We start from the raw sequence: 13,796 nt of genomic DNA, 5'->3' as shown, positions 1-13,796 counted from the left end.
GTTTGGAAGTAGGGCTTTTTAAACACAAGTAATTTAGTGGCTACTGAATGCAATAAGCTAATTGTCACTAGTAACACACAATTTCATCCTTTTTGTTTTGTATTTCAGAATTTGTAAGATAAAATCTAAGAAGAGACTCATAAAACTTTGCAGCAAGTATAACCATGACAGAACTGCCATGCTTGGTTACTTTGGTGAAATATGATGAGTTATCAAGAACTTTTTGGGGTTGGGTTTACCAAACAGTCATTTGAATTTGCCCCTATGACATTTATATTTCCCATTGTTGGAGATGCAGGGATGCAGTGTTGATGATGCAGTAAATTTCTGGATATCAGAAGTTTAAGTTATGACCGGGCTCTGATATTCGTGCCTCCATTCTCCAGCCCATTCTCTGCCTGATGACACGCCAAAGAGGTGTGATATCAAACCTTTTCATCCTTAATAAATCCCATCCCTCTCCCTCTTCCAGCCATACTAGTAAATGGAGACTCATCACCATACCAACGGTTCATTTCCCTAACCATCCCGTGGACTGACTAGTGAAGAGCATCAGACTGTCAGTGGAGCAGAATGTACCCCGTGTCCCAGAGTCCTCGGAGACTCAGTGAAGTGGGTCGACATGAGGAGGAGTTTCTTTGGGAGATTTTCCTTTTTTTTCGGGGGCTTCTATCTATGAGGAATGTAACGTTCAGACACTCAAACTAAAGCCACTGGATCCATTGTGGAAGTAACACGCCTCACTATCCCTAAAAGTGCTTGTTGATACCTGAAGAGGACGGATGAAACATAAGGAACAGTGAAGTCACAGTCATTTCATATATTCACTTAGGCACGGATGCATATGTATATTATGAGTACTTATTGTGCGTTGAGCGAGTGTACATATAATAATTCTGTCTTGTAAATCGGTGGTTTTAATCCATGCTCAACAAGGCCTGACTGTTGGAAGATACTGACTTTAAATGGTCGGATGTTGGACTGTCCCAAATCTCCTACCAGCAGAGGTGGAGGGGAGGATGTGATGTTATTGAACCGCTTTGGGGGGGCATCAGTCTATTAACCCTGCCTCTGCCTTTAAGAGCTGCTAAAATATATAAAAGGTGTTGAACCAGTCCGGCTTTCACTGGAGAGTTGTAGTGTCCTATCGTGGTCTAGCTGCTGTCTAACCCCGCTCTCTCTCCCTGACATGACAACACATCAGGGGAGAATAAACATTAAGATCATTAATATTGGCTTGAAATATTATATCTCCAATTTGCAGCTTCCATTTTAATTTTTGTATCAGTACAAGCCTTAAAACTAAAACGTTTGCCAATCAAATGATATCAGTAGCTTGTAGGTTTTCATTCCAACTCTGCAGGAGTGAGAAGATTAGCGTAGACACGAGGAACACATGAGAGAAGTGAATTGCTTTAGATGGCAGATTTGATCTTTGAAATGGATCGCATTGAACAGAAATCTGGAGTGAAGCTGCCACAGTGAGACTTAAGAACATCTCTGAGATCTTGTTATAATGACAAAGGTTTCTTACAGTCTTTATCTGTAGTTATAAATGAGAGGGCTTCATATAAGATCTCAGAGTTCAATTTTGGAACAGTCCTGTCAAATAATCTGATTAAAAGGAAAAATATGTTGATCTAACTGAGGATGGGCATGATTAGCCAGCTTAAATCAAGATCTCTTGGGAGTCAACAGGTCAGGTATGGGAGTATATGCCAGTTCAGAGCTTTGCCCCGTCTATCTTGGTCCTTTACTGCTCTGGCCTCCTGATGGCCCATGCCCCATCTTCCCAGGTGTCCTCCACAATGCTGCCCCCTACGTCTGGACCAGCCCACCAGGTCCTGGGCGCCCAGTATCAAGTGAGCTGGATCAGGCCTGGGAAAGGTGCCTGCAGAAGCAACAGTAGTACAAGTCGGTGAAACTTGATCTTAATATCTTTTTTTTTTTTTTTAGCAATTCAGACCCACAATCCTGGCCAAACACTCCATGTAAGCTGGACACAGATACCTGCCTCTGGTAGCCCATGTAGCTCTTCTCAATGGCTACTGCCATGCTGCAACAATGCTCCAGTGTAGACAACAGTGGACTGATAGCATGGATAGCATTGTGTAGGAAAAGTTTGGTTTAGCATTATTTTGATCTAGAAAATTGGAATAAAGTTGTCCAAAGGCTGTGTCAGGTTATACTCACATATAACGAGCATTTAGTGACGATATTCAGCTTAGGAATGTAGACGTTAGCTTGTAGAGAGGATCATAGGCTGATGATACTAGCACTGCTAGCCTCATTACGTAAACCACGATTGCACTGTAAGTGTGAAGCTGGTTTACAGGATGCATTTACTTGACTTTAGAGTAGTCGCATATTTATAATTTGCATTTAATCAGATGTAGAATCATTTGTGTAGGGACATCCCTACTGTAAACATGTTTATTTCTGCTATAAAAGTGAGGCCAGCCTCTAGAGGACACTTGAAGAACTGCATTTCTTAGCATTGGGGATTAGAGCTTGTTTTCCACCAGTAAAACATGTCCGTAGTCTAAGTGATGCCAGTTGAAAAAGCGTCTTACTTTTGTGGTGGATTTATGAGACCATATAGCAGTAAGCTAGCTTAAGGAACAAGCTAACCAGTAAACAGGCTGCACCAGCTTCATATTAAATTTATCACTTTGACTTAATTATCAGTCAATAAGAACTGCTGTCAGTTGTCTTGACAGAAATATATATATGCATTTAAGAAGAAATGCAATTAGTAAAATTAGATAAAGACAGGTTTGTTGGCATAACAAACATTTGACTGGCTGAACAAGTTAAAGCTTAGCTTGTTTAGTTATGCTGCTAAATCCGTACGTTCCTCAAGCTTCTTTGTTTATATTTTGACATGTAATATTAGTGCTGTTACCCAAACACGTATTCTAGGGTACTGAAAGGCTCTCTCTGTGGTTGCCAGGAGCTATCAGGTTTTAACATATCCATGAGGAAGAGCAATCATCCATATATTTGTAGATATATGGACATCAATCATATATGTAGGTGAAAACAAGGGGTTCAGCCTTCTCACTGTGCCGCTATTTATGCATAGTTAAACAAAACTGTTCGTTCTGTTCTAATGAAATGGATATGATTTGAAAAGAACCGCCCCCTGTGCAGTGTTAACAGATACAAACTTGAGCTATTCAGAAAAACAGCATTTCAACTAGGCTCTAATCATGTTTATTTCTGCTGTAAAAAAAAAAAAAAACATTTTAATATGGAAGCTATTGGAGATTCCTTGATTTTTGGGGCCGGCCTCAAGTGGACACTTGAGGAACTGCAGGGATTTGTGCCTAACTGCATTGGCTGACATCAGCATTGAAGATTAACATGACTTGAAAACTGACATAAATGGACACCTGATTCCTGGTTAGAACTGATTTTAATTTCATGGCACCGCCTCAACAAACCGCAGAATCAGGACTAAAGTGGTGGCTTTGCCTACGTCATAACTGTCTCCAGAGATCCTTTGGCTAAACAGTGTCTCTAGAGACTAAAAGAACATCTCCTCCCTTCTTACTTTTAACTTCTTTGTCATTATAACAAGATCAGTGATTTTTTAGTGACTGGGGGCTCTCACGCTGTAGAAATGTGCTCTGTACGTACCGAAGCATGTTGCCTTCAGGCCACACCTGAGAGCGGCTGTGCCGTGCAGCAGAAGTTCTCTGTCCCCTGTGATTCACTGTGGATTTTGTTGATTCACTGATGTCGTGTCATAGCGGGTCGTCAGTGTTGAAGTGAAGCTCTGGAGGGGAGAAAACCATCACAACAGCGCTCAGTGACAAGTGTGACATGGGTTACCTTCACTAAACCCCTGTGAAATAGTTCTCTATACAGTGTTACTCATCTTAACGCAGAAACCGCCAGAAGTTGTCACTGTATGAGCAATAAAAGAAAAACATTTACCATCATTGTTTGTGGTAAATCGTCTACTAAGCTCGAGAAACCCACGTGCCCCCCCCCCCCCCCACCCCCCATCACTCACGCTCTGCTTGCACTTAAGGTTCCTCTGAGTCGGATGTTTCCCTCCCTCGATGACGAAAGCGAAGCAGCAGCTCGGCTCTGCTCTCCCATAATCACTGTCTAACTATAGGGCCCTCCATGAATCTGCACTGTGTGTCTATGTACACAAAAGAAGCTTTTTCTTTTTCTCTGTAAGCAATAATGACGTTGCATTAAAAAGCTCTCTGAGGGTTTGTCTTCTGCTTGAGGATGCAGCAGAATGTGTCGTTCTGTCAGCCATACTTGAAAGGTCACAGAGCATTAATAATGAGGTCTCGAAGTCAGATTCTCCTTCATTTTTCCCACCGAGGATTATATTATGAGTCATCATATGCTGCCTGTGGTAAGGTTCACTTAAGACACGCGCTCACCTCCTGTTACAAGTCTGCTAGTCTATTTAATGCTGAATGAGCCGTACATCCAGGGAACAATGAATGAGACGCTCTCTTCTTTAAATCTGAGAGGCTGTTGAAGAGAGGCAGGACATTTTAGCTCCATCTGCATCCTCAGCAGGCTGAAGATTGTTCAAATGTATGCCGGGCAAAAGACAAACCCCACGATAAGCTCTTCTTCAACATGCAGGTTAGGTTAAAAAATGTAAAAAAAACAGTAAAACACACGTTGAGTACCTGTATTATCTGTGTTCCTGTAGTATATAAATATGTGTACTGTAACTGGTGACTAATTATCATGTATATAAAGAATAGAACAAGTTAACGGCTGCTGCTTTGTCTTTTGTTTCCCCTTCAGGTGAAGTCGAGACACCTGTGGAAAAATCACAGTAATACACGCACATCTCTAACTGCTTCACTCATTGAAATAATATTTTAAACTCTAAAGCGACTTTTTTTTTTTTTTTTAACTGTTGTCACTTTAAGATTTTTTTTCATTATTATGTGGTAAATCAAGGTCAGTGAAGAGACCATACAGGGTCCCTTGCCCATCTATGGTTTAAATGTAAATCCAAAAAGTGTTATATTAATTAGAGTCAAAGAAATTCAAACACATTAAAAGCTGATCTCAATACAAAAGTTATTGTTCCCTACAAATATTAATTTCTGAATGCGTACTGAAACTTCAAAGACAAACACCTTTTTGTCAAAACTTCTTGCAATATTTTTTTAATCCTGAGGGAAATTCAAGTATCATTCAATATAGGTAAGGTTGAATATTGCCTGGGGTTTTTCTGGTACCGGTGCAAAATCAATAATTTTCATACGGTGCCTGAATTAATACTTTTCAGAGAAAAAAGTGTGTTTACAGTCAGCGGGAGAATAAAAGCTGTCTGGGTATTATAAATGATTTGTAGAAATTTCTTTGTAACACTGGCAGTCAAACATTAGATAAGATAAGAAACCCAGTGTAACTAAACACATAAATCATAAAAAATCCATAATGTATCTCTTGCCTTTCACTGGGTGGCAGGAAATCAGAATTAAGTACCGATATCTGTGTTGTAGCTTTGTCTGCTTTAGCTTAAACTATGTTAATTATGTAGCTACGTTGCCTACATTGTTAACATGACTTCATTAGCTTTAGATTTAGTTACGTTACCTACGTAGTTAACGTATTTTAAGTAGCCTTAGATTTATGTACATTAGTTATTTAGCAAATGTAGCTTTGTTAGCTTTAGTTGAAGCTATCAAAGCTAAATACAGCCACTTTTTGCATAACTATTTCTAAAATGGTCTTACTTTAGTAAACGTAACATAATCTAATGTAGCTTTGTCTGCTTCAGCTTAGACCATGTTAGTTTTGTAGCTATTTTGCCTATGTTGTTAATATAGCTTCATTATTTTTACATTTAGTCATATTGCCTACGTAGTTAATGTACCTTCAGTAGCCTTAGATTTAGCTACATTAGTTATGTAGCCAATGTAGCTTTGTTGGGCTTAGATTTAGCTACGTTAGTTACATATCTAATGTTGCTTCCTTGGTTTTAGATTTGGCTACGTTACATAGCTAATATAGCTATCTTGAGCTTAGATTTATCCACAATAGTTACGTATCATATGTTGCTTGGATTTAGCTACGTTAATTACATAGCTAGCATAGCTTCATTGGTCTTAGATTTAGCTATGCTGGTTACTTAGCTATCATAGCTTTGTTAGCCATAGATTCAGCTTGGTTGGTAGTGTAGCTACATCATCTATGTAGCCAACAAAGTTTCATTAGCTTTAGCCTTTGCTACATTAGCTGTGTTAGTGCTTTTATGACAGATGACCCTTTTATCCTGTAAGAAGACTGTTTCTTTGGCTTTATTTAACATTTTATAATCAGCTTTTGCAGGGCAGGTTTTTTAATTTTTGGTATCCTTAGCATTACCTTAACCCTAACTGGAAGTTTAATAAGATTTTATTTTGAAAGGGTTAGTGTGTATTTCCTGCTCTGACAGTGTCTCACTGTAGTGGTCTGCGGGGGGAGGTGTCAGAGATCTGTGGCCTGCCTCACAATCAACTTTTATTTTATTCTATTCAGCTGCTGTTTCTAAGATGACAGCAAACAACGAAACAAGAAGAGGTGAAATAATCCAAAATTTTCTAAAAGATGAAGACCAGTTTTTTTCTGCAGACAGCTGAGATTTGGTGGCTGTAGTTACTAAGATACTGACGAGCATTAAAACAGACAGCTGATGGTGACGTCACAGAGCTTCATCTTTGCTTTCTCGATAATAAAAAGAGCCATCTGTCTTATAGTGAAACATAAAGCAGATTAGCTTACTAACCCATTAATCCGGCTCAGTTAATCTGGCCTCAGGGTTCTGAAAACCAAGCAGCAGGAGGGCTGAGAGGACGTCTTGGATTCTGTTTAGTCACCGCTCTGATGAACAAAACCCTGAACAAACGGTTTCCACGTAGCTCAGTGAGATGTCAGGAGGAGTGATGTGATGCTGTAACAGGGCTTTCATGTGGAACAGTGCTGTCTGCTGTTACATAAACAGCTTTACAAAAGTGAGCAGTCCTCCACATTCTTTCTATAAAAAGACTCATCATTTCAGCCCGCTCATAATCTGCCTTTATTCTCTGCTTTACTCCACGACCAGCTTCTCCGCCAATAAAAGATGGAAATGAGAGAACGTGAGGGTTAATGTTCAGGTTTGGACACAAGGAAGAGCAGGGTGGGACCAGAAACACTGCTTGACTAGAAGAAGTATTTTACATGGTCTGTCTGAAGATCATTTAATTATTTTACAGGATTGGGTTCTTATGCAATGGTTTGGACTTCTTTTGTTTTATATAAGTTAAAGAATCCAATCACTAACTGGATTTTTAATCATAGGAAAAAAATCTGAATGGGTGTCTCCTGCATACACACCCTCAGTGCTGTGTCATCAAAAAAATTGACATGAATGGGGAGGGCTGCACAGCAGTGCAGGGGTTAGTGCTGGTGCCTCACAGCAAGAAAGTTGCTGGTTCGCTTCCCGGTCAGGGCCTTTCTGTGTGGAGTTTGCATGTTCTCCCTGTGCATGCATAGGTTCTCTCCGGGTACTCCGGCTTCCTCCCACCACCAAAGACATGCTTGATAGGTTGATTGGTGACTCTAAGTTGGCCATAGTGTGCCTGTGACTGACTGGCGACCAACCCAATGACAGCCGGGATAGACTCCAGCCCCCCGCAGGATAAGTGGTATAGAATTTGTATGGACGGGGAATTTAACAGGCAAGAAAAAAGTTATAAAATCACATGTATAAGCCCTGATTCTTATGGTTGTAAAAAGACAAATAACTCAGAATTTATCTCACATCAAATTGCCTAGAATGAAAAGGATGTAAAGTTGTTTAATGCCCCATGCTTTACCAAACTGTCAGCTGCAGGCTCTACAGAAGTGAGCTACTTTGCAGTAGCATTAATTTCATGTGACTAAAACTGATTGTTAATAACCTAAATTGGATCCTATATTATAAAAATTCTGATGAAAAAAAAGTTTGGTTTTCATCAAGGAGACTAAACTGAGACTAAAGTATCATTATATTTTCATCAAGGAGAGACTTAATAGTCTCAGCAGCAACTAGGATACCCCCTATGGAGCCTAGACACTGGTGGTGGTGATGGAAGGAGTAGGATAAGATGAGGAAGAGACTTCTGAGGAGACTGACCCAGACACTGATGAACTGACTTGGAGGTAGATGCAGGATGGCAAGAAGGAGCTGAACCTGGACACTGATGAGATGTAATGGAGGTAGCTGGGGTGGAGGAGGGTTGCAGTGCTTGCACTGAAACAGCAGACTGTGTAGGAGAGAGAACAGATTTTAAAATACGACAGCTGCAGGATGGTTGGATTGAGAGAGGTTGTGGCTGAAAGGAATTGGCTCAGAGCTTTAGTAACTAGACGCCCATACCAGCTGATTATCAGAGCAAGAAAAGGGAGACACATGAGTGAGTGGAAATTAAAGTCTTCATGCATGAACTTATGCTGAGCTTTATTTCTCCACTGTGTGTGAAATCTGTCAGAAGACAAGCAGAGGTGAGGTGAGAGAATTCATCTAATTCATTAAAGTATTTATAGCGCATTCATATGAATGTTTTACAATTCCGCTTAACTTAGTTCAAAGAAATTAAACTACCTGGTTGGAGATCCATTTTCACTTGTTACTGCACATTAAGGAAAGAATTTTAATGTACAAGCTTCTTAGCTTTTTGAAGATGGGTTGTGTATGGTCCTTGGCAGAGAACATGTGAAGATGAAGCTTGCATTGGAAAACAAAAATATTGTGTACAATTGAGACAATATTGTTTTTTGGCCCATTTTTACCTAAAACTCTCTAAATTACATGTAGCAGCTATACCTGTCTGTAGCACTGTGTGGCCTAGCTTCCCAGTGCATCCTGTTTGAAGAGGAAACAAACACTGAAATCTTTAAAGGGCTAATGCCACAACTATTGCTAAGTACATTATAACAGGGGTTCCCAAACTTTTCAGCCGTGACCCTCAAAACAACAGCGTCAGAGCTGAAATATAGAGACAGACAACCATGCACACTCACATTCACACCTACGGCAACTTTATAGTGATTAATTAACCTAACAAGCATGTCTTTGGTGGTGGGAGGAAGCTAGAGTACCTGAAAAAAACCCATGCATGCACAGGGAGAGTAGCAAACTCCACACAGAAAGGCCCTGACCGGGGAACGAACCAGCAACCTTCTTGTTGTGAGGCAACAGCGCTAACCCTGCACTGCCATGCAGCCCCCAATTTGAACTCATTTTAAGAATATTTTTTAAAATAATAGATGAAATGTAAGATTCTAAATAATATAAAATTTCTCTGTGTTTCGGAAAGCATCTCGCAACCCCCCCTTTACTAACTGGTGACCACCCTGGGGGTTCTGAAAGTCACTTTGGGAACCACAGCTCTCTAGAACCCAGCTTAAAAAATACCGAAATATCCCTTTAACCTGATAAATTGAACCTGCACCGAGTGAGGAGGACCAGATGTGGCACCTAGGCCACCAGTTGCCCACCAGTGTCTGACGCCGTCTCTGCCTCCTGTAATAACATCCTACAGGAAGGCTTTTTAACATCGACAGTAAACACCATGACCTTATTTATAACTATAATGATTACAGATTAGATTAGATTGATGTTTTCACTTATTCACTGTAATTTGTCTCTCAGAACACTTTTCCTGAGCCAGTTTTTAAAGCTTTTTTGTCTCCGATCTGTGACTTTCTCCTAATTTAAGGTGTGTTTAACTTGCAGCGTCCTCAGGCTGGAACCAATGTTATGAACGATATTATTCAGATGTTAATTTTTCACTTAACCTTCCTACATTTCTGTTATAGCTCACAGTGAAGATGTTATGTAATAGGAGAAAGACGACAAGAATGTGGAAATTTTTCTGATCTTAAAACATTTTATTATTACACAGAAGGAAATGTACACATCAAATAATGCACAGTGCAATCTGGGAACATTCAAAATGAAAGCAGCTTTTGACACGAGCACAAACAAGAGAAGATTAATAAACGATAAAGATGTAAAATTACACAAAGAACACAAAAGTGATCTGGTGGAGATGACTAACTTCAGTCTAGCTGATGATTTCAGTTTGACTGATGTGTATAAAGCCATGCACTTAGAGGCACATGTACAGCGAGCTCCACCATTAGAAGATATTTACAATGTAAACTACCGACTGAAGAGACTCGTCATGTGGTTTCATTCATCCAAAGTCTATGTGACCTTCACAACAAGATATGGCTCAGTTAGGATGAAAGGAACCATTTCAGAGCAATCATCAGTTATACAAAGTGCAGAAAATCATCTAGGACAGAGAAATAACACAGAAAGTGAACATGACCACTAATGTGCACCGTTCTGCAGCAGCAGTCCGACTCGTGTTTGTTTGCTGGGAGTACTCAGGTGAAGAATGAATCCATGAAGGAGAAGCAGCGAAGCAAACAGAGTACATGTTATATAATTGAAGCGATTTTTAAACCTTTGTGTCGAGCTTTCAGAGAAAAAGAAAAAAATCTTCAATGCACCAAAAAGTGTTCAGCCAGATGACAGAAACAGTTTCTCTGTTGACTCTGGTGCTACAGAAGTCTGCAGATTTTTGTTGTATTTGTGCAGGTTTGGAGACGCCTGTCCGAGGAGCCATCTGTCGAGCTCACAGCGGAGAAAATGACATTTGAAAAATTTATCAGTAGCATCTCTTTGCTGAGACAATGTCTCTGTAGCTCTGAGTAATCTGCACAATCCTGCCTACTGTTTTTAATACTTCATACTGTAAAATAAGAGGACAGGATTTCCAAACTAGACTGATGACTCTCTGAGGACTTTTTATGTCTAGAAGAATTATTACCAGAAAACTTTACCATATCAATTTTTAGAGCACCATTTTTCAATCGTGTTCAGTTATTTAATGTAGTGATTATTTGAGTAAAGTATTTGCCAAACAGAGCAGCATAAAGACGACTTATTTTTTTAAAGGATGCTTTTTTGCTTTTCTTATTTTTATGTCAGAGTGAACAGCACAGCTTCTTCTCCTCTGTCTGCTGCAGACATCTGACGTCTAAGTTACTATCAGCTTTTTCTTTATCTTTAAATAACGTCTGAATTTTGAATAAATGTTGAAGCAGCTCTGCACGAGTGAAAACCATCAACATGCACCTGAAGCTTCGGCCGGCGATGTCCAAGCAGATGTCGAAGTTTTAACACTCGCTTGGAAAGTGTTAAGAGTCTAATTCTTCAAAGTTTCAGCCCACATACATCAGTGCAGCAGGTGTTTTATAATCCATGTGATTCAGTGATCGTTTACCCTTTTCAAATGTCACATAAAGACAGACGCCGCGGTTGCTGCTGTTATTAACAGAGGAGACATTTACATAAGTTACCTGGAAAGCTAATTTAGCGCTACAGGTTCAGCTGAAGGGAGAAAAAGGAGAGGATTTAAGCAAGCGACAAGCTGCAGCGTGGCAGTAACCGCATGTTTAAGGAATGGATGAAGAGTTGAAGCAGCGGCACAGGGAGCTGAAGGAGGAAGTAGAGGAGATGGAGACTACAAAAGCAGACAGGCTGAATAAAACGGACAGGAGTTATCAAACACTGAGCTCCGATTGAGCAGCTACAGGTTTTATACACTTTAACTTATGTTCTTATGTAGTAGAAGTGTCAGATATAAAAGCTTTATACACTGAAAAGGTAACAGACGGTGATAAAGTGACTAAACACTGCAGTCCAGAAAAAATGTGTCCACTAAAGTTTAGAAAGAAAAGTCCTAAATACTTTTAAAGATGCAGTCAAGGAGAAAAAGGATCAAACTTGGTTCTGTTAAAGAGGAAAATTCTAATTATAACGCACTAAAGTTGTAAAATTTCAAATACTTAGGCACGTTTTGATTCCAGTGGTTGAAATAATTAAATATAGAAAAAATACAGAGGCTTAACTTTGGCCCTTCAGTCATATTTTCCATGGAAAAATATCGATATCATCTGGTTCTTCCTAGATTCAAATCTAGATCTGAAATTCAGTTGTTTTTTTTCTGTAACCACCAAAAACAACCTGCCTGGTTGATCTTCATTGTAATTATTTCAGTCATAGTTTATTTCTAAAAGTATTCAGGACAACTAAAGAAATGTTTCTGTCTCTGGACAAGCAGTAAAGTTGTTGCGTCTTCATTCTGACTTCATGCATAGCGAGCAGGTTCTACTCTACAGATGTGTGTAACTAGCGTTTGTCGTCCCTGGACGTGCTGAGCAGGCTCAGACTGGATCACCTGTCGGCAGGTAGACTCATGTCGTCAGACAGCAGCTGCTCTCCTGGAGGAAGAGAGAGAGAAAAAACATCCGTAACAAAGTTCTGCTATCATCTGCAGTTTGATGTAAAACTGCTAATAATCTTTTCAAATATGTGATACCCCGTTTTCCTAATTAGAAATAAAGTGATTCTTCTCAGAGTTTTAATCATGATCATTAGTTTCATATAGTGACATTTTTATAGTGTGAGCAAGCGAGGAGGAAGCAGCACTGTTTTGAATCATCAATCGACCATTTAAATGACTCTGACTGATGCAAAATAAAGTCAAACCTGTTCAAAAAAAAATATGACGGACGAAAATTTTGGCGTCAGTGATCGCCATGATTCAGTCAAAACATTTCATGAAGCTCGACTCTGAACAGTCAAGTCTGATATACTGTTGTCTGAGCATTCATGAAGTACACAGCGTGTGTTACGGGGTGTTTCAGAAAACTAGAGTTTGTATTTGTCAGACTTTCTAGTTTCATGTTGTGACAGATAAATGCTGTGAATTGTGTCTTTAAGTGTAAACAAGATAAAAAAGGATGTTGTGGTAGAAAATGATTACACACTGCATAAACATTTCTGAATCCCAGACTGAATCTGCTGTTGAATTACTTGAAGGGTCAGTGCAATCTTTGACGTGAGTGATGTCTCAGACTGTCTCTGCGTACAGACTAGACAGTCTGACCTTGAAGTGTCTTGATTTCTTGAGAAATGGTTGTTTTGATAATTGGTTCTGACTGGATTATTGTGTTTAGAGAAGAGGAGAGAAGCCAAAAACATCCATCTTTGTGTCATTCTTTCCTCTCACATCGAGACTGGTGAAGGTATCATTGAGAACAAATTAATTTGAAGCCATGGCTGAAATGTTTTCTTATTTATCAGATGTAAACAGAAAAATATCTTTTCCTCCCCTCATCCACCTGCTCTGCTTTCAGGTTCTAAACATGCAGCAAAAAATACTGAAAAGTTTTAGCTGTACTGTTATGCATCAAAGAACAGTAAAACAGAGTAATGTTAAGGCCTGAAAAAGAGTGCTACAAAGATAGAACTTTCTATGTTGGTTTCTATTTTATTATTTCTATTCTGTATTATTTCAAATCACACTGGTGGTGAAGTACGGCTTTGAAAAGGGTTAGTTTGAGATTTAAGTCCACATTTATGACTGAGAACATTTTGCAAGACATTGATTTTAGACCATGTTGATGTGTGTTTTGCCATGGTTCTCGTGTGTGTTGTCTACCTGTGCAGGGAGGAGTCTGGTTGTCGTAGCGAGAGTTGTTGCTCTGCAGAGCTTCATCCTCTGTGTCGCTGTCGCTGCTCGTTGCTGCCACAAGGACAGATGGTGATGGATCTATAGAGAAGATTAAACTATCAGACTTCGTTCCTCCATTAACCATTACAAACAAATTTAAGCATGTAATTACAGTAAATCTACTACTTTGTACTATCTTTTTCTCAAAAGAGTCTAGAAGAATCTCATGTTTGGTGGGCTTGTATCCAAATGTTTTTCAACTTT

General features: G+C 39.5%; 1 protein-coding gene across 2 annotated transcripts in view; it reads right to left on the bottom strand.

Annotated features, from left to right (window-relative positions):
* Positions 1-9,881: 9,881 nt before the first annotated feature.
* trim37 (tripartite motif containing 37) overlaps positions 9,882-13,796 on the bottom strand; it is a 30,095-nt gene continuing 26,180 nt past the window's right edge. For both annotated transcript variants that reach the window (XM_041801269.1, XM_041801270.1), the window contains exons 24-25: positions 13,521-13,631; positions 9,882-12,297 (exon numbers count right to left, since the gene is read on the bottom strand). In XM_041801269.1, coding sequence (XP_041657203.1) covers positions 12,251-12,297; positions 13,521-13,631 — 158 coding nt within the window. In that variant the 3' untranslated portion in view covers positions 9,882-12,250. The remainder of the gene's footprint in view (positions 12,298-13,520; positions 13,632-13,796) is intronic.

Source organism: Cheilinus undulatus, linkage group 12 (assembly GCF_018320785.1).
Source record: "Cheilinus undulatus linkage group 12, ASM1832078v1, whole genome shotgun sequence".
In the NCBI taxonomy this organism is placed as follows: domain Eukaryota; kingdom Metazoa; phylum Chordata; class Actinopteri; order Labriformes; family Labridae; genus Cheilinus; species Cheilinus undulatus.
This window is presented reverse-complemented; position numbering and strand designations above follow the sequence as displayed.